At 39.2% G+C, this 26,299-nt stretch overlaps 1 protein-coding gene across 3 annotated transcripts in view; it reads left to right on the top strand.

Moving 5' to 3' along the window:
- LOC136876359 (arylsulfatase G) overlaps positions 1 to 26,299 on the top strand; it is a 387,207-nt gene that overhangs the window by 341,761 nt on the left and 19,147 nt on the right. For all 3 annotated transcript variants that reach the window (XM_068228390.1, XM_068228391.1, XM_068228389.1), the window contains 2 exons: positions 15,278 to 15,474; positions 25,714 to 25,886. In XM_068228390.1, the coding sequence (XP_068084491.1) occupies positions 15,278 to 15,474; positions 25,714 to 25,886 (370 nt within the window). The remainder of the gene's footprint in view (positions 1 to 15,277; positions 15,475 to 25,713; positions 25,887 to 26,299) is intronic.

Raw genomic sequence — 26,299 nt, 5'->3', positions numbered from 1 at the left:
TCCTTCTGGTGGGAAAATTATTGTTCTTGAGGGAGATTTCATGAAGGTTTTACCTGTTTTACCACATGCTTATCGCCAAACAATTCTTTATTTATAATTGTATTAAATTCTTTGACCCTTCTTCAAAACATGCCTCTTACATAAAAATCTGTGGGCAAAACCATAAAAAAATGGAATTCGCAGATTTTTGCAAGAAATCTTTAACAGCGACTACCCTTCTGTAGATGGTGACGGATCAAATGTTATTGAGCTACCAGCCAAAATTTTAGCACATGATGACATTGCAATTGAAATTTATTGCAAAACATTAACTTCTGAAAAAGATGTCATCATTTTCTCAGAAGTTTCCATTCTTAATTAATTTGAAAGTCATTGGGCTTATACCCAGTAGTACAATACCATACTCTAACGTCAACAGATTAATACTGAAGTTGAAAGCTAACTACTTCAATTTCCTACATAATTCTTGAAATCCTTGGAATTAATGATTTGCCTCCACATATCCTTATTCTAAAAATTGGACCCAGAGTAAAGCTCTTTAGAAATCAGAAGATTTCCCAGCAGCTCCTAAACAAAACTAGATTAGGGCCTAATTCTAAGAAGTGTGTATGAAAATTGTTTAGATTTGGAAATAATAAGTGGAGATGAAGCTGGATAGAGAGCTCTAATCCCTCAAATTGACTTAACCCCTCAACATTGCAGCCATTTAAAGAGCTTCCTACATCCGCAGCCGGAGGATATTTCAACTACAGGTGAATTAAATATATTGATTCACTTAAAACATTTCTACAAGTATATGAATAGCCCGATATTCATGAAATTTGGAATTCCTTATGGCAAAACTATGTACATGCAGATAATTGAAGGTCCCCCCGGAATAAGGGTCTATACCACAAAACTAAATTGTTCAGGAAACAGAAAAAATGTCTGAATAATGAAAAAAATGAAAAATATATATTTTGAAATAAATCAGAATGCTTAAGGACCACTTGAAAACCGAATGATCACAAATAAGCCTCATTAATGTAGTAAAAAAGCACTTTCTCATTTTGAAATCATGGAATAAGGGTCTAAACCACATTTTCACCGTTTAATACAGTGTTATTTATTGCGAGATGAATCACTTCAAATCACTATAGAATCCTCTGAATTCTTGAGACATATTGTCACAAATCTTCAGTAGGTCATTCTTTTTTCTTTCTTAATGGGCAGTGTTGAGCCGTAGAGTTGTGGCAATTCTTGAGGCAGGAATAGTGGCTGATTCCATCTGTTCTTGGCACCTTTAACTAAGGTATATCTTTCCCGAGGAGCAATCAAATTGTGGCATCTTCGCATAAACAGAGGTGTGGAGTCATCTTCAGAAAACTTCAGTCACATTGCTTCAGTAACCTTGAATTTAGGGTCTCTGACCAACATTTCGCGTCTTTGAAGTCAGAACTCTGGACAGACAGACTAAACATGTCTGAAAAAGTTATTTTACATACCTGCAGTGAACTACTGTCACTACCTTTTACTGGAACGTGGTATTCAAAAGAAGGTTTGCGACGTGAAGTGGCATCTGTTCTCTGATTACACCTCCTTTTCGGTTCAGAGATTTTGAGGCACTTATTCACAAGAAACAAAGACTGCTCATTAAGGTCCATGGTATAGTATTCTATACACTACTCCTCCTTTTCACAGTCAGTGAGCTGAATACACCCATTCTTCTTACAGAACTCTGGATCATACACACGGCCCTGAAGCAACGAAGAAGCAGAAAATTATTATAATGTTATACCTATACCATTTTTTTTTTGTTATTTGCTTTACATCGCACCGACACAGGTAGGTCTTGTGGCGACGATGGAATAGGAAAGGCCTAGGAATGGGAAGGAAGCAGCCTTGGCCTTAATTAAGTTACAGCATCAGTATTTGCCTGGTGTGAAAATGGGAAACCACGGAAAACCATCTTCAGGGCTGGCGGCAGTGGGGTTTGAACTCTCTATCTCTCGATTACTGGATACTGGCCGCACTTAAGCGACTGCAGCTATTGAGCTCGGTCTATACCATTTTACCGTAATGATAAGTAAATGAATGGTTGGATAATGCATTATGTAACAATGACCAAATTTATTCTAAGGACCGTCCTTAGCACAACATAACCCATTTATTATAGACCCTTATTCCACTCACCTGTTGTGGCCTCGTTTTTGCTTCTTTTATAACTCCTTTCATTGTTGTATAAGCCTCACCCCTATTTCGTTTCCTTTTACGTTCATTATCCTTCCAGTTATCCATATTTATCTTAGATTTTCTGGTTTTATTCAAGTTTTTTAACTCGTTGGACGAAACATTCGACACACTGGCAGCCATCTTGAATGAGTGGCATGACCCTTCTTCCAGGCAAAGAAGTTTTTTAACAGATAAATGACCTATTTCTGTTAAAGTTATGACTATTATAGTTCGCATGCAATAACCTGAGATGATATAGACCCTTATTCCGCAAAAAACTCAACTTGCTGAAAAATGTGGCTTAGACCCTTCTTCCGGGGGGGCCTTCAATTACTCGCCATAAGACCTATCTGCGTTGGTGCGACGGAAAGCAGCTAGCAAAAAAAAAAAAAAAAAAAAAAACTAGCAGATAATTACATGATTGTTTTGTATTACCTTAGTAATTTAGTTTGGTATTCAAAGCACTCCTTGAGACAGAGACCCATGCCACATTCTTAGCAGCAGTACTGGCCTTGCAACCTTGAAACTGTATTATCTGATGCGCACCAGCCTTGAATATTTTGTTCCCTGCCCGACCAATCATAAGTCCTCACTAAATATTATTAGAGAATTTAGGACGGTTACATTCAAGAGTCTTTTGAACAGCTGCATATAATGTACTCTCATCATTTATCAGTGCACCCATTCAGTATTTGGACCCTTGGCCCTCAATTAACTATTTGTCAGCTTAACATTGAGGGCATTAGTAGAGCTAAGTGTGAATATCTATCCACAATACTCGAGGAACAATCAGTAGATGTATTGGCACTGCAAGAAACCCACACAGAAGATGATATTCAGCTGTCTAATAGGGGCAAAATTCCGGGATACAAGATTGTAACAGAACTACATCACCCAAAATATGGTATTGCTATCTATATTAAGAGTGATATTGAAGACTATACAGTCTTGTCATCTGATACACGTCAGAATATCTTCTCAGCTTCCAATAAGATACAGGATGTTACCATCATAAACGTCTATAAGCCTCCAATGGTCTGCTGGCCAGATCCTGTCACCATTGTATAATACTTGGTGATTTTAACAGCCATCATACTTCTTGGGGACATGACAGAAATGATGAAAATGGGGATAAGTTGTTTGAATGAATGGATATAAATAATCTTGCACTGATATTTGATGCTAAAGATCGTGGCACATTCCATTCTGCTCGGTAAAATATTTGTGTAGTACTGGTGTGGTAGAGGTATCCGTAGAAACTCTTACTAAAATATTGTTGAAATTAGGATAGGCTTAATTGCAGTTTGGAATTGTGTAGTTCTTGTGTATTACTTTCGATATTCAGTAATTAACAGCAGCTTTTATCCTGTTAGGGGTTGTAGGATAAAAAAAATTAAAAAAATAATAGAGCACGACTAAGTAGTATTGTAGTGTAGTCGTATATTAATTACCTTATTGTTGTGTACTATCCCAGACAATATATCCCTCCGTTCATTTATTTTTTTGCAAATAAGTTATTTTATTTTTTAATTTAAAATTTTCCCCCCGTAAAGAATGGCTAAGGAGCGCGAGTGTACTTATTGTGGGTGTGATGAGGCATTGAGGGATATGAGGGAGGAGTTGGAAAGTTTGAGGGAGATAATTAGGATTCTCACAGAAGACGGGAAGGAAGATAGGACTCCCTCAAACAATGTACAGGTTACAGTAGGTGTACAAGAGGGAGGGGAAGGAAAGGGAGGAGTTGAAGAAGACAGGTGGTCTAATGTTCTAAGGGGAAGGAGATTGCAGGCCAAGGGCTCTATTCAGGATCAGAATTCAGGACAGGTGTCTGTGCGAAATCGGTACGAGTCACTCCAGGTAGAACAACAGAGGGAAGATGAGGGACAGGGAACTGTTGCTGAGATGCGTGGAAGTAGGAGGAAGGGAAAAGGTAGGAAAGGGAAATGTAGAGTAGATGGTAGGAAAAGACAGGTGGAACAGGGTCATGGGAAGGAGAAAAGGGAGGAGGAAGTAGCTTCTGCAGCTATCAGGAAAGATAGGGCTGACCAGGAGGGGAGGGGATCAAATGAGGTGGGTAGGGTTGAGGCTCTGGTCATGGGGGATTCCATCGTTAGACACGTGGGGAAAGTGTGTGGAGGAAAGGGAACCAGGGTAGAATGTTATCCAGGAATTAGGTTGAGGCAGATGTTGAGGAAAGTAGAAGAGAGGGAGGAGGGGAAGGAGAAGGTGGTAGTGTTTCACGTTGGTACCAACAACGTAAGGCAAGCTGATATAAGTACCAACATAGTTGGAGATGTGTGGGATCTGGTAAATGCAGCACGGTTGAAGTTTAAGAAAGCGGAGATTGTTATTAGTGGAATACTGTGCAGGAGGGATACTGACTGGAGGGTGATTGGGGATTTAAATGAGACTATGGAGCGGGTATGTGGGAAACTGGGAGTGAAATTTCTAGATCCTAATGGGTGGGTAGGAGAAAGGGATCTGCGCTCGGATGGCCTTCATTTAAACCGCAGTGGTACGTATAAGTTAGGAAATTTGTTTGGAAGGGTAATAGGGAGGTACATTCAGGGAAACAGTATGGCCTAGGGAGCGGTGATAAGGGAACAGGGAACTGGAAATCAAGTAGGGATGACATAAAATTGTTAGTGTTGAACTGTAGAAGTATTGTAAAGAAAGGAATAGAATTAAGTAATTTAATAGATATATATTTATCAGATATTGTAATAGGAGTTGAATCATGGCTGAGAAATGATATAATGGATGCAGAAATTTTCTCATGGCACTGGAGTGTGTATCGTAGAGATAGGATAGGAAAGGTGGGAGGGGGAGTTTTCATTCTGGTGAAAGAAGAATTTGTAAGCTACGAAAAAGTTAAAGATGAGACACATGAAACTCTAGGTGTAAGGCTCATTTCTAAAGATAATAGGCAACTTGATATATTTGGAGTGTACAGATCGGGAAAGGGTAGCACTGATGCGGATTCGGAATTATTTGATAGGATAGTCAGCTATGTGGGAAACGACATGGAAAGAAATGTGATTGTAGCGGGAGATCTGAATTTGCCAGATGTCAATTGGGAAGGAAATGCGAACGACAGGAAGAATGACCAACAAATGGCAAATAAGTTAATATGGGAAGGACAGCTGATTCAGAAAGTGATGGAACCAACCAGAGGGAAAAATATTTTGGATGTGGTGCTGATAAAACCAGATGAGCTCTATAGGGAAACTGAAGTAATAGATGGTATTAGTGATCATGAAGCTGTTTTTGTGGTAGTTAAAAATAAATGTGATAGAAAGGAAGGTCTTAAAAGTAGGACTGTTAGGCAGTACCATATGGCTGATAAAGCAGGTATGAGGCAGCTTCTAAAAAGTAACTATGATCGGTGGAAAACGGTAAATAAAAATGTAAACAGACTCTGGGATGGGTTTAAAGAAATTGTTGAGGAATGCGAAAACAGGTTTGTACCTTTAAGGGTGGTAAGGAATGGTAAAGACCCACCTTATTATAATAGAGAAATAAAGAGACTAAGAAGGAGGTGCAGACTGGAAAGAAATAGAGTTAGAAATGGCTGTGGAAGTAAGGAGAAATTGAAGGAACTTACTAGAAAATTGAATCTAGCAAAGAAGGCAGCTAAGGATAACATGATGGCAAGCATAATCGGCAGTCATACAAATTTTAGTGAAAAATGGAAGGGTATGTATAGGTATTTTAAGGCAGAAACAGGTTCCAAGAAGGACATTCCAGGAATAATTAATGAACAAGGGGAGTGTGTATGTGAGGATCTTCAAAAGGCAGAAGTATTCAGTCAGCAGTATGTAAAGATTGTTGGTTACAAGGATAATGTCGAGATAGAGGAAGAGACTAAGGCCAAAGAAGTAATAAAATTTACGTATGATAACAATGACATTTACAATAAGATACAAAATTTGAAAACTAGAAAAGCAGCTAGAATTGATCAGATTTCTGGGGATATACTAAAGACAATGGGTTGGGATATAGTACCATATCTGAAGTACTTATTTGATTATTGTTTGGCCGAAGGAGTTATTCCAGATGAATGGAGAGTTGCTATAGTAGCCCCTGTGTATAAAGGAAAGGGTGATAGACATAAAGCTGAAAATTACAGGCCAGTAAGTTTGACATGCATTGTATGTAAGCTTTGGGAAGGCATTCTTTCTGATTATATTAGACATATTTGTGAAATTAATAACTGGTTCAATAGAAGGCAATTCGGTTTTAGGAAAGGTTATTCCACTGAAGCTCAACTTGTAGGATTCCAGCAAGATATAGCAGATATCTTGGATTCTGGAGGTCAAATGGACTGTATCGCGATTGACATGTCTAAAGCATTTGATAGGGTGGATCATGGGAGACTACTGGCAAAAATGAGTGCAGTTGGACTAGACAAAAGAGTGACTGAATGGGTTGCTATATTTCTAGAAAATAGATCTCAGAGAGTTAGAGTAGGTGAAGTTTTGTCTGACCCTGTAATAGTTGAGAGGGGAGTTCCTCAGGGCAGTGTTATCGGACCTTTATGTTTTCTTATATATATAAATGATATGAATAAAGGAGGGGAATCGGAGGTAAGGCTTTTTGCGGATGATGTTATTCTCTATAGAGTGATAAATAAGTTACAAGATTGTGAGCAACTGCAACGTGACCTCGAAAATATTGTGAGATGGACAGCAGGCAATGGTATGTTGATAAACGGGGCTAAAAGTCAGGTTGTGAGTTTCACAAATAGGAAAAGTCCTCTCAGTTTTAATTACTGCGTTGATGGGGTGAAAGTTCCTTTTGGGGATCATTGTAAGTATCTAGGTGTTAATATAAGGAAAGATCTTCACTGGTGTAATCACATAAATGGGATTGTAAATAAAGGGTACAGATCTCTGCACATGGTTATGAGGGTGTTTAGGGGTTGTAGTAAGGTTGTAAAGGAGAGTGCATATAAGTCTCTGGTAAGACCCCAACTAGAGTATGGTTCCAGTGTATGGGACCCTCACCAGGATTACCTGATTCAAGAACTAGAAAAAATCCAAAGAAAAGCAGCTCGATTTGTTCTGGGTGATTTCCGACAAAAGAGTAGCGTTACAAAAATGTTGCAATGTTTGGGTTGGGAAGAATTGAGAGAAAGAAGAAGAGCTGCTCGACTAAGTGGTATGTTCCGAGCTGTCAGCGGAGAGATGGCGTGGAATGACATTAGTAGACGAATAGGTTTGAATGGCGTCTATAAAAGTAGGAAAGATCACAATATGAAGATAAAGTTGGAATTCAAGAGGACAAACTGGGGCAAATATTCATTTATAAGAAGGGGAGTTAGGGACTGGAATAACTTACCAAGGGAGATGTTCAATAAATTTCCAATTTCTTTGAAATCATTTCGGAAAAGGCTAGGAAAGCAACAGATAGGGAATCTGCCACCTGGGCGACTGCCCTAAATGCAGATCAGTATTGATTGATTGAACTATTATCCTGACCTTTGCTTTGTCTCGCAGGGCTTGATGACTCCAACATCACAAATCCAAAGACAAGTTATGAAGGACTTTCCACACAGCCAGCACAGACCAATCATTTACAACATCAGTACACATATCCCTGGAACTTCCAAAAATGTGACTGGGATATGTACGCAAGATATATAGATGCTAATATTAGATGGGTGCAACCAACCCCTGAGAACTATGACCGATTCGTTGGCTTAATCAAATCTGCTGCCAAAAGAAACATCCCTAGAGGTTTTAGGAAAGACTATGTCCCTGGTTGGAATGAAGAAACAACTCGCCTAAGCCGTGAATTTGAACAAGACAGTACTCGTGAAAAAGCAGTTGAACTTCCGAAATCCTTAGACAATGCTAGAAGGGAGAAATGGACCAAGACTGTTGAAACCTTGAACTTTACTCACTCAAGTAGGAAAGCATGGTCCCTCATACAAAAATTGGACCCAACATCTATACCATCGAGAAAGAATTCATGTATCAATATAGAATCCATAGCTAACCACCTCGTTTCTACATCTAAGACTGTAGGACACAAGAAGTTCAGTAGAAAGATACGATTGGAATTCAATCAGTTAAAACAGGAAGTCAAACCACATCCAGTATACTCACAACCATTCACTTTAGAAGAGATACAAAAGGGTTTAGATGGTCTCCAGACTGGCAAAGCAGCAGGATTTGATGGTGTTTATCCAGAGTTCCTTAAGAAGTGTGGCCCAGCAACCAAGCGATGGTTTACGGCATTCTTCAGCTCCATTTGGAACTCAGGACGTCTGCCTCCATCTTTCAAGAAGGCCAAAATTATTGCAATATTAAAACCAGGGAAGGATCCAAAGATACCTCAAAGCTACAGACCAATTTCCTTACTTAGTGTCACCTACAATCTACTTGAAAGGCTCTTACTGAATAGAATTGCTCCTGCAATTGAGTCATTGATTCCTATTGAACAAGCTGGATTTTGCCAAAAACCAAGACTGCAGGGATCAAGTTCTTGCCCTGTCTTCCTACCTAGAAGTTGGTTTTGAGAAGAAGCTCAAAAGTGTTTCTGCCTTCCTGGATCTCTCAGCAGCCTATGGCACAGTCTGGAGAAGAGGAATTCTCCTCAAACTTATAAAGGCAGTTCCTTGCCTTAAAATAGTCACACTGATTGGTAATATGCTGAGTAACAGGCTATTCCAAGTTTTAACTGAAAATGTTAGGAACAGGTTCCATAGAATCAATAATGGTCTACCGCAGGGGTCTGTCCTATCCCCTCTGCTATTCAACTTGTATACCCGAAACTCTATCTCGCAAATTCATCTATGCAGATGATATAAATCTTACAGTTCAAGCTACCACCTTGATGAAGCTGAGGATATATTAAATGCAGATCTTGGAAAGATCTTGGCAGCTTCAGCCAAGAGCCTCAAAATCTGAGGTTGCTAGTCACCTACAAACAAACTATCATCCTAGATTGAAGTTTAGAAATTGGTACCTAAAGTACAATAGCTGTCCTAAGTATTTAGGTGTGACATTGGACAGGACACTGACCCACCAAAATCATATTGGAAAAACAGCTGCAAAACTGAAAAGTTGTAATATACTTAGTTGGTTTGCTGGAACATCATGTGGTGCCGATGCCAGTACACTCAGGGCTACTGCTTTGGCTGTTGTATATTCCCCATCTGAATATTGTGCAGGCATTTGGTTAAATAGCTCTTACTGCCATCTAGTGGATATTCAACTTCGCTAAACAATGTGTATCATCTCTGGTACTCTACGTTGTACTCCCTCCCAGTGGTTGCCTTCACTATGTAACATCGTTCCACCCCATCTTAGGAGACAGCAAGCTCTTGTTCGCCTGTGGTATAGGATCTTGGAAAATGATGCTCTTCCAATTCTTCATGATGTCAAACATCTTTCTAAATCGAGATTCAAATCAAGAAAGCCAGTTTGCAAGATGGCTGTAGATCTTACTTCAACCAGGTTTAATGTCCGAAATGTCTGGAGAGATGAATGGTTAAACTCGACACCTCATGGCCTACTTTCAAGCTTGCTGGCTTTAATCTGCCTTGGACAGTCTGGTCAAGGTTAAACAGGATTCGATGTGGTACTGGTCGAACTGGTGCAGCCCTATATCAGTGGGCTGGATAAATTCTCCCCAATGTGATTGCGGTTTTGAATTGCAAAGCATCAAGCATATTGTGCAGGAGTACCCTCTACGTGCATATCCTGGCTCCTTGGATGAACTCCACTCAGCATCTCCAGAAGTAATTAGATGGATTGCAGACCTTTCTATCCATATTTGAAAAGTGGTCCTAATGCTGTAAATTGTATATATGTAACAATATAATTTAATGTAATTCTTATTGTCTTGTAAGCATCATATGCTAAATAATAAATAATAACTGCACCCACCACAGCTACTTCATCTATTTCATTATCACTGCTGCTAATACTATCGCTACTACTTTCGAATAAACTTTCATCTGAATTATACAATATTTGAAGCATGTTACTGTCAGTCAAAACACAGCTGGAGCTTGTCATTATGTGTGGCGCATCACGCGGACTGATGCAGCTGCAGTGAGACCCAAAGCAACAGGACAAAACTGTTTGAGGGAGGAGAATAACATTTATGACAAAACAAACCAACTTGATACATATTTCAGATAAAAGGTTGAGAAAACATATTTCAAATGAGATATATACCTTGCACAACTGGTACTTATATCATGTGACAGAAAGCAGCACTAACTGATATCTACACAGAATTCACAAATAGATCAAAGATCATTATGCGAAAAGACAAATTTCTCAGATCATGATTTCTTTTAATCTATGGGAAAGAATGAAGCAAACAGACTTTTTTTAAATGAGAGATTATTCCACAGACGAGCTTGACAAAAATTTATCCTTGCACAAAAAACTATATGTTATCGAACTACAATTCTTATTTTACAACACTGATAAACCCCAACATTTCTTCTTGGAATCAAAACCAGTTGCATTTCGATAACTCCAAAACTCTTTATGCTACAGTCATAAATGCGAAGCCATGTATGGGTCTACGGAAGAAAAGAGGATCTATACCACGTATAGAGGTTGGCGCTGAGGGGTAAACAAAATCCGACAAAACACTTCCATTTTCTTTCAAGAGGCATCTATTTTCAATTCGCTTGGCATTTTGGGTCACGATCAATAACCCTCAAGGGACGTGAAGGTCTGTATTTATCTTAGCCAGTGTTCAGCCATGGCCAGTTAAATATTGCAACGTCAAGGTCAAAGTTGCAATAGTGCCAAAAGGTAATTGTACAAGAAATGCACCAAGCAAGTGGCTGCATGATTTGAGTCATGTAGCTATCAGCTTGCATTCAGGAGATAATGAATTTGAACCCCACTGTTGGCAGCCCTGAAGATGGTTTTCTGTGGTTTCCCATTTTCACACCAGGCAAATGCTGCAGCTATACCTTAATTAAAGCCATGGTCACTTCCTTCCCACTTCTAGCTGTTTCCTATCCCATCATTGCTGTAAGACCTACCTGTGTCGGTGTGACGTAAAGAAAATTATAAGAAAATAAAGTACAAGGTTTGCTGTATATAAGAAAACTACAACTACAGTAAATATTTATCACATTGACCTTCATGCCTTGACAGGTTTCAGCTAATAATAATAATAATAATAATAATAATAATAATAATAATAATAATAATAATAATAATAATAATGATGATGATGATGATGATGATGATGATGATGATGATGATGATAATGGTGGCCAAATTATTAGAATCAACATCAAATTTGCAACTCGTCAGTCCTTATTTACATAAAATTACATAATTAATCCTACACAATGATCAGTACTTGGTATGCATTCCTTTGTGTTTGAGAACAGACTGGAGTCTTTGAGTTATGCTATTTACCAAATTTACACAGTTTGGTTGTATTTCTGGGTCGTGATGCTAGATCTTGGCAAGTTGCTCCATTAAGACTTGCTTGGTAGTGATGTTACTCTTCTTCTTAAGTTTCATCTTAATTATAGCCCAGAGATTTTCAGTAAGGTTAAGATCAGGTGAGTTCCCTGGCTAGGGGAGAACACTGACCTCCTTCTCAGCCAAATAATTCAGCACTGACTTTGCCGTGTAACAGGGAGCTCCATCCTGCATCATGACAAATTGCCCATTTGGAAGAAAGCCATTTGCTTTTGGCAGAAGTACTTCTTTCAGTATCTTAAGATACTGATACTGATTCATAGTTCCCTCTACAATATAAATATCTCCAGTGCCCCACACTGACATCATTCCCCAAACCATCACACTGGTTGGTTGTTTAATACTTTGTTGAACACAATCAATGTTGAATTCCTCGTTCAATCTCCTCCTGATGTATTGGGAGGATTCATTGCAAATAGAGAAGATGGATTCGTCTGTAAAGATCACCTGGAAGGAAAACAGACCCCTTTGTAACATTCAGCTTGTAACTGACACTCAAAGAGTGGGGGAAACAGTTCCATACATAACATTAAAATTTCTCAATATGTGACATTTTACTCTAGTGGGTCTCCTTAAGTAATTAATTCTTCTAAATGAACTTTTGATGTCTATTTATTGTAGAAATAAGTAAATAAAAAGGATTTACCTCTCTCCAATCTAATGGGGTCCAGTGTTTGAGGCCTCTAGCCCACTTAAGGTGCTTCACAGCTATTGAAGGAGTGATCTTGGCGTTTTTCCGAGACCAAGTTTGAAATCCTTCCCTACCGAGTGTTCTTCACGCTGTTCATGGTGACACATCCACTTCATACTCATGCATCATTTCATGTTTTGTAGGACAAGATTTTTAAAGTTTCCTCATGCCTCTGTCACTAAGTTTTTGTCTATGCCCACATTTCCCACTACGATTCCGTTGGTATTCGTGCCCTTTACCGCACTGTTTTTTTTATTCTGCTAACAGATTTTTGGGTTGCCCTCTGTGAGTAAGTCTTTTCTTGTTAAAGAACATGTGCAACTTCTATTTTCCGAGGAGATAAATCGCTTGCCTTACCCATAACCTCACTTTTGATTCATGACACAACTTCACACTAAAATCTGAAAATACAATGTCTGTTTAATGTTTCCTGTATATAAAACACAGAAGAGAATAAGTCTCTAAATTAGCAGAAACATTTAACTTCCAAAAATACACTAATTCATTTAATATTTAAGATAAAATACTTCACTCTAAAGAGGCTGATTTTCATAATCCACAAGACGAAGCACCAGCTGACTGTAGTGCTACCACAATAAACCAAATACCAGAAAAATTCCTTCTAAATATACCCAAGATATTGTTAAGTGAATAATATTAGCATTAAGTATGTTTAATAAAGAGTATTTTATTGAAGAACTGTACTTATTCGTTTTTTTTCACCTTGAGTCTGATAATTTGGTCACCCTCTGGAATAATAATAATGACAACAATGAAAGAGGAGAAGAAGGCCCAAGTGACCAGAAGGTACGAGCCCCATGGTCTCTCTCTCTCTCTCTACCAATTTACAAGTCTCTGTCCTCTTCACACAGCAGGTAGTCCTACTCATTGGTATTACCTGAGACAACTATAATCCTTACTGACAGGCTGCCCTTACTTTCACTTTTGCTCCTTCAAACTCAGCCCTTTCACACACACAGCTGCATGCAAAAGTTTGCACTTAGGGCTGCTGACCCCTGCACCACATGATGACTGTTCTTTGGTTTGATGCAGAGAAACAGTGAACTACATAATGTTGTCAACTAAACAGCAACAGCTCAACAGTTCTAGGCATCACTACAATATTCCTCACAGCAACAACAGTTAACACTGCTTCAGTTCTACTCACAACAGCTGTTCCATACACTGACTGCACGATGGTCTAAAGTCCATGATAATACACGTACAGTACTCCGCTCCATGTGCAACGATACTGTGACTCCAGCTGGACACTGACGACAGCCAGCACTATTATAGCCGTCCTCAGTCCAGTCACTCACTCGACACTCTGAAGCAACAACAACTCCTAGCTCACAGCAGTCTTGTATTTATGTCTCGATGAAGGACTGGAATATTCAGGACTCCGCTCGACACAGAACATTCTCATTTCATGTTCCAGAAGGTGCAAGGGGAAAACAGACGAAGAGAACAAAAGAGGGGACAGGCTGTCACTATGAGAGCTCCCATATGATACACTAGTTTCTTCTAGGAAATACCAAAGGAAGTTACAACAGGCATAACAGTCGTTTGAGGACTTCACAGTAACACTAATAATAAACTGAATTTGAAGTCCCAAGTAATTTCATTGGTAAATGTGAAGGTGATGTTCGCTCCTTCCTACCCACATGCTTCCCCACAACAAAACTAATGTTATAGAGTGACTTTTCTACATTTTAATGTGGAAGGTTCATGTGTAGGTCATCAAAATTTCATATTTGTTATTATGATTGGTGCTCAACAATCACCTGCAGACCATACCAGAAAATTAATTCATTGTCACAGCTTTCCATCAGTGAAAATTGTTTGAGATTTAACTGTCTCTGTTAAATTTGTCTGTTCTTTTATGTATAATATATTGCAGTGCCCAAAATAGAAATTTAGAAGTGCTGGTGTATTTTTCGTAGTTCAGTTTGAGTTAAATCTACTTTCCATTTCTAAATCTAAACAGTTTTTGTACATACTTCTTAGAATTAGGCCCTAATCTGGTTCCATTTAGGAGCCACTGGGAAACATTTCGATTTCTAAGGAGCATAACTTTGGATCCATTGATGCCTGTTGCGTTGACATAGGATGCACCAAATCAATGAGTTACTCATAACTAGGGGATTTATTTTTAATGTTTAGGAATTGGAAATGAAGTATTTTGATTTGTACTTTTAGCAGTCTGTAGCTTCATTTCTAATTTAGTGTTTTAATAGCATTTTGAGAAAAATATTAGTGTTTGACTTAATTCAGAAAAATAGACCTGAGTGAGGTCTCATGATAATATTAATGCAGAGAGCTAATACTTCTTTTTTACCGAGTGAGTTGGCTATGAAGGTAGGGGCGTGCAGCTGTGAGCTTGCATTTGGGAGATAGTGGGTTTGAACTCCACTGGCGGCAGCCCTGAAGATTGTTTTCTCTGGTTTCCTATTTTCACACCAAAGTTCCTTAAGTAAGGCTGTGGCTGCTTCCTTCCCACTCCTAGCCCTTTCCTTTGTCATTGTCACCATAAGACCTATGTGTCAGCGCGACATAAAGCCAATTGTAAAAAAAAATCTACTTTACATTCTTTACCTTCTCTGCATCACCATCCTTGATTTGTGAAAAATATAAAAAAGCTACTATCAAGTGCAGTCTAGTGACAGAACTTGTTACTACATAGTAACACAAACCTGCTGCTATAACCATGCCTTTTTAAATTAAAGCTTATTCTGGACCTCATAGAAAATATTGGGTTGAGTGGGCATGGTCGCTACAATGTTAAAAATTTCTCACATTTATTGGGAACCTACAAAAATTTCAGTTACTTGATGATTTTTTTGCACTGTTCAGTTAAGTGTTCTTTAAAATTGTGACTGATATTTGGCTTTTCCTTTTCCAGTTCTTCAGATGATACTCCATATTTTCTTTATGCTGCTTTTTCGCACATTCATGTTCCGTTGGCCCATGCTCAGCACTTCGACAACATCACTGGTCGGGGAGTGTTTGCTGATACACTTAGGGAGCTTGATTGGCTGGTTGGGCAAATTTTGTCTGCTGTTGCAAAACATGGCAATAATACCTTGGTGTGGTTTCTAAGTAAGTAAATAATAAACATTTTTCCAAGAACTGTAATGTAAATAACCTGGAAACATGTGGTACCTAAATTATAATGGAGAATCTTAGGAATGGAGGTGAAAGAGAAATTATTAGCACTTTGAATAAGTCAGTGAATTCATTGCATGTACTTGGAGAGTGATGGACAGTTGAAAGTTGATAATCTGATTGTTTTCCATTACAACATTAATTGTCCATACTGTGATGGGTTTCACCTCTTTTTGGGGGAAGCAACTTGGCCTGCAGTGGACTGTTGAGGTCACGCAATTTTGGGTGATGCCAATTTCTTATTCTGCTTTTCTTGTAGTTGGTGTTGCTGGGATTATTCTTTTATCCCCATGTAATTTAATTTCACTGAGAATATCATAAAATATTTCACTGATCAAAAAATAGACGAAAGTATTCTACAGGGGGCATTTCAGTATCAAGGTGTGATGATAATATTGGTCCTTGATGAATATTATGAATGGGAATAATGCACTAGTGTCCAAAATTAAGCATAAATTACGAGTTAGCAGGGAAACAGGAAATAGACTGCAAATCGCATGACATATGCACCTACCAACCTTACATGTTCGCTCTGTATAGGAAAGGAGTGTTCCCTGCTTTCACTAGCAGTGAAACTGCAAGGTAAACTCAGCCAGTGTCTGCACCCCATATTCCCTCAGTCATGTTTGCCCTGTTATAGTGTGCGGAGTGTAGCCTCTTGGTGAACATGACAACATAATGGCAAAGCGACGCCATTTGGACCCCGTTTTACAGGGTAGAATACTCGGCTGCCTGGAAACAGGCCAAACACAGATCGAAGTCACCGTATCCTTGAATGTGCCACAAAATGTCATTTCCATGCTTTGGAGATGATTTCGAGACACAGGAGATGTTAGTCGTAGGCCAGTACCAGGTCAACCAAGGGTAACCACCCCACAGCAGGACCAATATCTGGCCTTAACCGCCCGACGAAATCGGAGTGCACCTGCAAGACAATTGTCGGCGGAGCTTGCAGCCGTCTCAGGGGTTGCCGTTTTCCGGAAAACTGTGTACCAGAGGCTCAGAACACCAGGGCTGTTGTCCAACGTCCAGCGGTGTGTGCCCCACTCACTCTAGCACAGAGACGGGCCCGTTTACTTTGAAGCCGTCAACATCGAAACTGGACCTATGAATGAGTGGAGGAATGTGCTCTAAACAGATTAATCCCTCTTCAGTTTACAGAACGATTCCCGTCACACATTAATCTGGACAGAACCGGGTAGCCGATACAAACACAGGAACATCGTGGAACGGGACCAGTGTGGTGGTGGTGACGTCATGGTGTGGGGCGGCATCATGTTCAATGGCCATACAGACCTGCACATCTTCATGGGTGGTCCAAGGAACAGTGTTAACGCTTGGAAATACAGGGATGAGGTACTGAGACCACATGTTCAACTCTTCAGAGGTGCAGTTGGTCCCGACTTCCTCCTAATGGACAATGATGCCCGACCGCACTGCGCTGCTCTGGCGGATGAATTTCTGGCTGGCAAAGACTTTCATCCCATGGACTGGCCAGCGAGGTCTGCAGATCTGAATCCTATAGAACATGCCTGGGATGCACTGGGGAGGCAAATTGCATCCCTTCAGCCTCCACCAAGGACTCTCCAAGACCTTTGCATTGCCCTTTCGGAGGAATGGGATTGACTGCCACAAGAGCTCTTGGACCATCTGATAGAGAGCATGCCATGTCGCTGCGAAGCATGTGTGGCTGTTAGGTGTAACCATACACCATATTAACAGAATATTTTTTTGTACAAGACATTGCCAAGTTTTGTTAGTTGTTGTCAAAGGTGTACCATAGCTATCAGAAGTGTGACATATGGTGTGTGATTCAGCTTTTGTTTGTTCAGCTATCCATCTGACATTCCTATCAGGTGCTATGACCTCGTTTAGTGATTATGCTTAACATTTGGACACTAGTGTAGTGGGTCCAGGATCACTATTACTTACATCCGTCCAGTCATCCTTTCTGTCGCTATCTGTGTCAGTGTCACTTGCATGGTTGTTGCTCTCAGATGAACTGGAGAATGAATTTTCATCTTAAGAATCACAGTTACTAAAATCGGACACTTCTTCGACCATCATCATCATCATCATGATTGTGATCAACATGAATTCCTTCCAGCGAGCTGGATAGGATGTTTAAGAATGATTTGCCTCCATTTATTGTGGTCCTGGTATGCTTCTTTTCTCTCTAGGGCATCCCATGTTTCTTCTCTCTTCTCTAGGTCTTCTCTTATCTGGTCAACTGCTTAACGTGTCCTTGTCACTTCAGCCTTGCAACATTCAGCCTTTTTCTTCCATATCATCCAATATTGACACTATATCAGTATCACTTATCTGTTTTCACAATACCATTTTACCGGAAAACTGTGCAAATACGTAAGAAGTATGCACACAAGAAAATTGTGTCATGCAACATGTGTATTACACAACTCCCACTAACAGGAGAACAAACACAGCAAGATACTGAGCAGATTTCCCTCACCAGAAGTATTGAAGGAACAGCTCCTGCCATCTCTGAGTATATTTGTGTTCCTCCTCAGCTACTACACCCGTGAAATTTGAATGGAATATAAATTATGTTTCCATCCTGAGAGTATGAAAAGTAGAGCATATTATATGTTTCTGTCCGTGAAGAGTTAAGAGAGCAGAGATTGTTTTAAGTGGAATACTATGCAGGAGGGATACTGATTGGACGTTGATCGGAGATTTAAACGAGGCTATGGAGTGGGTAGGTGGGAAATTGGGAGTCAGATTTGTAGATCTTAATGGGTGGGTAGGAGATAGGAACCTACACTTAGATGGCCTTCCCTTCAACCACAATGATATGTGTAAACTAGGGGGTTTGTTTGGAAGGGTAATAGAGAGGTACATTCAGGGAAATGGGGTGCGCTAGGGAGCAATGATGGCAGTATAGGAAGGATGAAGTCATGTAAGGATGACATAAAATTGTTAGTGTTAAACTGTAGAAGTATTATAAAAATAAAAATAAAAGAATAGAATTATGTAACTAAATAGATATATACTTACCAGGTATTGTACTCTGGTTGTCTGACGAGATTTCGCGTGCATGCGGGGTAAGGGGTGTGAAGGGTAAGAATGGCTTCTTCGCATGCACCAATCTCAAGTTTCAAGGCCTGACAAGAAACATTGGTTCCGTCTGTGATGATTCTTGTGAACTAATGTGCTGCTGTGAATTTTCAAATTGGTAGCGCAATTGCGCTTTAGTTACACAATTATTGTAAATATTGCATATTGGAAAGTTTAATAATGAACATGCATCTCTTTCCGAGAACTTTGTCATGACTAATGTTTGTAGTTTAGTGTAGTATCTGTTACTCGTGCAGTACCTAGAAGCTGCTGCGACTTCTCGTGAGGCGCGGATAGTAATAAGTGTTGAATCATGGCTGAGAAGTGATATAATAGATGCAGAATTTTCTCACCAGACTAGAGTGTTTATCATAGACACAGGATATATGGTATGAGGGGGAGTATTCATACTGATGATAGAAGTACTTATATGCTATGGAAAATTTAAGGATGAGAAACACAATATTCTAGGTGGACGGCTCATATATAAAGATAATATGCAACTTGATGGTTTTGGGATGTGTGGCAAGGGGATAGCTGATGTGGAATTATTTGACAAGAAAACAGCTGTGTGGTGAATGACACAGAAAGGAACATTATTATAACAGGTGATCTTTATTTCCTAAATGTTAATTGGGAGCATAATGTGAAGGATAGAAAGCATGACCAACAAATGGTGAATAAGTTAATCTGGGAAGGGCTGCTGAATCGGAAAGTGATGGAACCAACTAGAGGGAGAAAATTCTAGATGTGATGCTGATAAAACCAGATGAACTCTGTAGTGAAAGTGAAGTAATAGTTGGTGTAAGTGATCACGAAGCTGTGTTTATCATAGTGAAAAATAAATGTGACAGAAAGTAAGGTTGCAAAAGTAGGATTAATAGGCAATACCATATGGTTGATAAGAGAGGCATGGGGGAGTTTTAAAAAGGTAATTGTGATCAATGAAAAATGGTAAATAAAGATATATACAGCCTATGGGATGGGTTTCAAATAATTTAAAGGTGGTAAGGAATTGTAAATAACAGAGAAGTAAAGATATTAAAGAGGCATAGGTTAGAAAGAAATAGAGTTAAGAATTACTGTGGAAGTAAGGAGAAATTGAAATAATTTACTAGCAGGTTGAATTTAGCTAAAATGTCAGCTAAGAACAACATGATGCAAACATAATGGGCATTTACTGTGTGTGAATTTTAGGGAAGAATGGAAGGACATGCAAGGGGTACTTTAACTCTCTTGGTGCCAGGCGGTAGTGCGAGCTCCGCCCTTTAAATTGCAGAGCCGATCTGGTCAGCCGTTAACAATCCAGTCGGAAGTTGCCAGAGCCGATTACATCGGCCGGCTTAAAATTCTGTGATATACGCAATTTTGAGGCAACCAATAGTGGAGTGCATACTTTTGTTACAACCTGTAGTAAAGGGGCTACACGTTATTGTGTGCCTGGCCTTGCTTTGGCAGTTCTAAGAGGGTGTTATACCTTTCACAAGAGTGGTTTCCTGTGTTTACAAATACCGCTAACTGGTCAGTAAGAGATTGCTCCTTGCAGTGAGTGGATGTGTGACAGGAAAATGGCATGTTATTCACGTGATAATTTTTCAGCAGGTATTGATGACAATGAATTAATGCAGTATTTAGAACAGTGCGAAGTTAACGCTGATGATTTATCGGATAGCGATAGGGAATTTAGTTCAGAGAGTAGCGATGAAATTATTGAAGTGTGATATGGGAGGAGAATCAGACGGTAGGGCATGTTTAGGTCCAAGAACTTCCTTGAAGGAGACAGGAGGTTGAGGAATGTTGTCGGGTTCATTGGGACAAATTTCCACAAAATGTTCTCCAGAGACATCATCATCATCATCATCATATTTGTTATCACTAGTTTCATCTACCACCATATTCAGAGTAGCTTTAATGCTGTTAGACACAATTAAACATCTCTTCTTTAGCTGCGGTGATTCCGCGGACGTGTCTGGTATTCTACATAGTCGATATGTAGAAAATTTCATGCCGGTATTTGCTATACACCGGTAGATATACGCGAATTTTAAAATACATGTATTTCCACTGAAAACGGCCTGGCACTTTACAGTAGTAGAGTGGAGGCGGAGCTCTGGCCTCTTCCAGCTGATGGGGAGCAGCCGACTAGATCAGCTCTTGGCTCCAAGAGGGCTAAAGCAGAAACATGTTCCAGGAGGAATTTTTCAGATATCGTTAATGGACAAGGCAAATGTCTTGTAAATCACCATCGGAGTTGCTATCACTATCACTGAAAGCAGGGATGGGTTCATCACCAGAATAATCGTTCAGTATTATGTCTTCAATTTCCTCACTTTGAATACTGCCTTTTTAACTCATCATCTTACTTTAACACAAGAACTCACTTCGAAACACACCATCATAGGAACATCATGACTGGCTTAAGTCTGTATGTCCTCCAAGGAAGAAAGAATGAAAGCTTTTTAATATACTCTCTGTTTTGAGAGTCAGGGTGAAGGACTGTTAATTTATATGCCATCTATGGTTTCCAACACAAACTATAACTTTAGAGCTAAATTCAAAACAATGTTTACATCGCGTGACATTAAACGCCTTAATTCATATACAGTCCCCCATATAGGCAGCTTTTAAATGCCTTAAGGCATCCATGGGAGTGATTGTGTTAAGGTGGATATGTGTTGGCAGACCTTTCTCATGTTGCCTTTTTTGTTTTACTCTTCCAAGTTAGTACAGATGTTTTTATAGTACTGCTGCATATCTTTGCAAACATTTCTCTGAAAATCACTATTCAGCAGAATCATGAGTTCAACTATCCTTTAGAATTTTGGCTTTCATCCTTCTCTCTGCTATTTTTATAGTTTCTGTTGTCATCCAGTGTGGTGTTCTCTTTTTCTCAGCTCTCAGCAAGTTTTTGTTACATTCATCCTTAACGATGTCTTTAACTTCACACCAAAATTATTCTGATTTCCGATCAAGGAGATTTAGGATCTTGAAACATTTCTTAATAGATGTTTTAAATAGTGGGGGAATGTTTTCAAAGTTGTATCTCGGGTGTTGGATTACCTTAATATTCCTTTTAAGTTTGAACTGTCATTTACATATCAGCAATTCATGATCTGATACACAGTCCACACCTGGTCAAGTTTTTGCTGCTGTAAGGGAACTTTGCCACCTTCTAGACCCAATTATGTAATTGATTTGATTCCTGTATTTTCCATCAGGTGATGCGCAGGTGTACAGGTGACAGTTTGGCTGCCTGAAACGTATAGATGATATAGATGTTGATTCCCATAGGGAATCTAAAATATTTGTCCTGAATGAGTAAATTTATAATACCAATATAAATGGTCCGTTATTGGACATTATAAATTTTCTAGCCAACTCATTCCTGGTTGCCAGCATTTCGCCCTCGTGTGCTAGGTTGGGCTCATCAGTTGGTACCTAGCACATCTACCAAGACGCTGGCTAGTGCATACTGTGGAGGCCACTGCGTAGGCTACATGGAGCCACCGGCAGTGCCAATGCACTATGAGAGACTTTGTCTCTTTACCAAAAATTGATGCCTGCTTGGCTATCAGATGATATAGATGTTGATTCCCATAGGGAATCTGAAATATTTGTCCCAAATGAGTAAATTTATAATACCAATATAAATGGTCCATTATTGGACATTATAAATTTTTCAGCTAACTCATTCCTGGTTGCCAGTGTTTCGCCCTCCACGGTATGCACTAGCCAGCGTCTTAGTAGGTGTGCTAGGTACCAACTGATGAGCCCAACCTAGCACACGAGGGCGAAACGCTGGCAACCAGGAATGAGTTAGCTGGAAAATTTATAATGTCCAATAACGGACCATTTATATTGGTACTGCTTGAAACGTATTGGCAATAAAGAGGTAAATAGATTCACAGAAACTGATAAGCCGCTCTCCAGCTTCATTCTGATTACCTAAACCATAGAGACCAACAGTATTTCCCTCTTTACTTTTCCTAAATTTTGCATTCTAATCTCCAGTCAGAAGTAACACATCTTGTCTGTATGTCTTGTCCACAGCTGCTTGCACTTGACCATAAGATACATCAACATCAACATCATCAGCCTCAGTTGTTGGGGCATATACCAGTGTTATAATCATATTGAGAGGTTGCCCTTGGAACCTTATGGACATCATTCGATCACTTACGGACATCATAACCCAGAACTGTTCTAGCAGTTATCTGGTTGATTATAAAACCCACTCCATACTCTTTCTGTTCCTCATGTCTTGAGTAGTATATTATATGTTCTCCTGTTTTGAATTCCTAAGATATCAATAACCAAGTGAGTCATCTCATTTTCTACAATTTATAATTTACCTTGATACATACAGTACTCCACCACATGCCCACAATTAATCTGTCCTTACAACTTTGGATTCTCTTTTCCTGAATGGCAGCATCAACAATATTTGCTACATCATTAGCTTCACTAGTACTCTGAAGGATCTGAGGTTCTTCCTCAGTAGCATATTGAGTGACTTCCAGCCTGAGGGTCACATCTTCTGGCACTATATCATCATAACACACTGCAGTCATATTCCATGCAGTTTTCTTTGTAATACTGTAATCTACAAAAGTGGTTTACCATTGCCTTCTCCCTTATGCAGTGGAGTCTTATCCATTGTCATATAAATAATCATCCGCCACAGACATTCTCCTAACTGTTGCTACCCAGTATAGGAGTCACAGCCACCCCTAACCTAGGGTACAGATGCTGCTTAATGGATTTTGGGGGCATTTCCTCCAACCAGGGGACCATCACCTCACCCTTGGTCCTTTTAGGGAGCAGAGTTATTTACCGCCACTCAGAGTTGATTTGCTGGCTGTACAGTCTACTCTATTACCGAATTAGGGATGCCTGACCAGACAATAAACCTAATAAAAAGCTGTTGTTGATGTGACAATGACAAAGGCAAATAATTGTTTAGATATATTACACAAATTGTGTATAAAAATTGAAGTCTACCTCACAATGAGTGTTTTACATGTTGTAGACCAGTAATTGGTGACAACAATAAGAGATGGGATAAACATGTTGTTTACATCAGTTCATTGCACTTTACACATGATTTTTGCATTTTGCAGTCTTTATTTTTAGGGCACTCCTCTGTGTTTTTCACTTGGCTGGTTATCTTCCATTTCAACTACTCCATTCAAAACTATGTATGTTGAAGTGCTTTCTACCTTCAGGTAGAGAAGTGTAGATCATTGCATGACACATTCCTTGGTCTAAGTCTAAGCAGCAGTACTCCTGCATGGTACAAGCTTTAATTTCCAAAGTGTTAGTTTCTGTGGCATCTCCCTTCCTAGAAAATCTAGACTTCACACTCTCAATGTAAATGTTTGTACATGTTACACTACAATTTTCCTATCGTCTACCATTAGCCTCCAACAATCAATTGCAGACTTTTCAGTTCAAGCTTCTCCTTTGGGACCTGGCTAATGAGTAACAATATTTTGCACTCTGGTGTGGAATGATACTTTTACCACATGAAACCATCCTTCCTCACATAAAAATAAAATCTCCTAGCTACTAGTATATCATCCTCATCAACTTGATGTGCAGATCCATTGAAAGAAATTACCTTCTTGTTCTGATGCACAGCTGTTCTGCTTGGTATCACTGTCATGTTTACTTTCATAAACAAAGTCTGTATTTGATTTGTCACTTTCACCAACAATTTCATTATCTTGTTCATCACCAAGTAAATCGCTGTTATCCTTATTGGTTATTATGTCCATTATGAAAAGTCCATCAGTCTACAAGAAAATTAGATGTCATTGTAAACTTACTCTGGCATGAGCCCTGGATAGAAATTACTCAATACTAACATCAGCATAAAAACGTGTCAACAGTTTGATCCACACTAATGTTACAAATATGGCAAGCAATCAAAATTGTACTGGAGAGTTGATTGGTAAAGTAGCAATACGTAGAAGGCAGAATACCTGTACACCCAAAATTATTCACAGTTCAGTTTGCCCTGGGTAAAAAGAACACATGCGCACATCCCAATGGGTTAAGAAATTGGTTGTACATTGATGTCTCTTATTTAAATTGATATTCTCAATTGATAAAATTCAAATGTTGGTTTCCGAATGGGATCTCACTGTCTGGTCAAGTAATAGTTTTGTCAGTCAGTAAACTTTGTCCTCAGGGCACTTATTTGTTGATAATGATTACTGCTGCAATACATAACACTATTAGTTAAATGGCTCTTGTATAAATTTAATGAAGTCCGGCTGTTATACCTATCATTGACAGGACAGTCACTTAAGCTTGTGCATGCTTACATTCTTGTCAACCATTTATTGAGCAATCTGTACAGAAGTGGCACTTTTGAAATATCTGGGTATTGGCTCAGTGTCTTCATATTTCCAGGTTTTGCTTCTATTGGTAGGTATGTTGCATAGATTAACCATCTCCAAACCCAAAATCAGGATATGGATCATGTATAACAAATTTTGATCATATGAAAACCCAGAAAGAAACAAACCTCATGGCGCAACAGCCCCAAAGGGTCATGACCTACCAAGCGACCGCTGCTCAGCCTGAAGACATGCAGGCAGGTTATGAGGTGTCATATGGTCAGCATGATGAATCCTCTCAGCCATTACTCTTGGCTTTCTAGATCGGGGCCACCATCTCACCATCAGATGGCTCCTCAATTCTAATCATGTAGGCTGAGTAGACCTTGAACCAGCTCTCAGATCCAGGTAAATCAAATCAAACCCAGGGGCTCCGGGTAGGAGACAGGCACACTTCTCCTACACCGTGGGGCTGGCTATGAAGTCTCAGAAATAGAAATAATACAGCAGTTGCATTTCTTTCTGCTAACCTGAAGTTACAATCCAGTTACTTCAAGCCTGATTACTATGATAATTTCCAGTCAGCAATTATGAAAATTCACCCTGTCTTCTTCAATCTGTATCTCTTTGTGTTCAGGCTTTTCTTTCTGCCCTCACATGAACTGAAGAATTCCAGTATGAAAACCAAGTATCAGGTTAATTTTCAAAAAGAACAGGCGGAAAGATGTTAATCTGGAACACTGTACTTTTCCAGGTGATAATGGTCCATGGGTTGTGAAGTGTGACTTGGCTGGTTCAGGAGGTCCTTTCACTGGCGATTGGCAGCGAGATCTTAGAAGTGGAGGTGGTGGTAGTGCTGCTAAGCAGACTGTTTGGGAAGCTGGTCATCGTGTCCCTTCTGTAGTTTACTGGCCTAAATATATTCAGGTAAGAATATACAGTAGTTCAGAAAATGTAGAAGACCAGTGTATCTTTACTAATATAAAAATCTGAATGTTGATCACATAAATACTACTTGACAAATGGAGTCCTAATTTGTGGAGCTTATAATATATAGGCTGTAATTGCTAATGGTAAATTTTATATCAGTTCTGTATTGGCTTACAGTTCTTAAATATCAATTCTTAAAAGAATTTGTATCTATGGGTTCACCTTTTTAATACAGCTTAGACTAAACATCACAAATGAGTATTGGACTTAGTCATACGAAAAATTACAGAAAATGTTCCAACTCTTATTGGGCCCTCTTCATGTAATTTTGAACATTGAAAGGACATCCTATAACCTACACAAATATGTAAAAAAAAAAAAAAAAAAATGATGATTGATGAAAAAATATG

The sequence above is a fragment of the Anabrus simplex genome, chromosome 6 (genome assembly GCF_040414725.1).
Source record: "Anabrus simplex isolate iqAnaSimp1 chromosome 6, ASM4041472v1, whole genome shotgun sequence".
Classification (NCBI taxonomy): Eukaryota; Metazoa; Arthropoda; class Insecta; order Orthoptera; family Tettigoniidae; genus Anabrus; species Anabrus simplex.
Note: the sequence above shows the minus strand (reverse complement) of the source record. Positions and strands in the feature narration are given on the sequence as shown.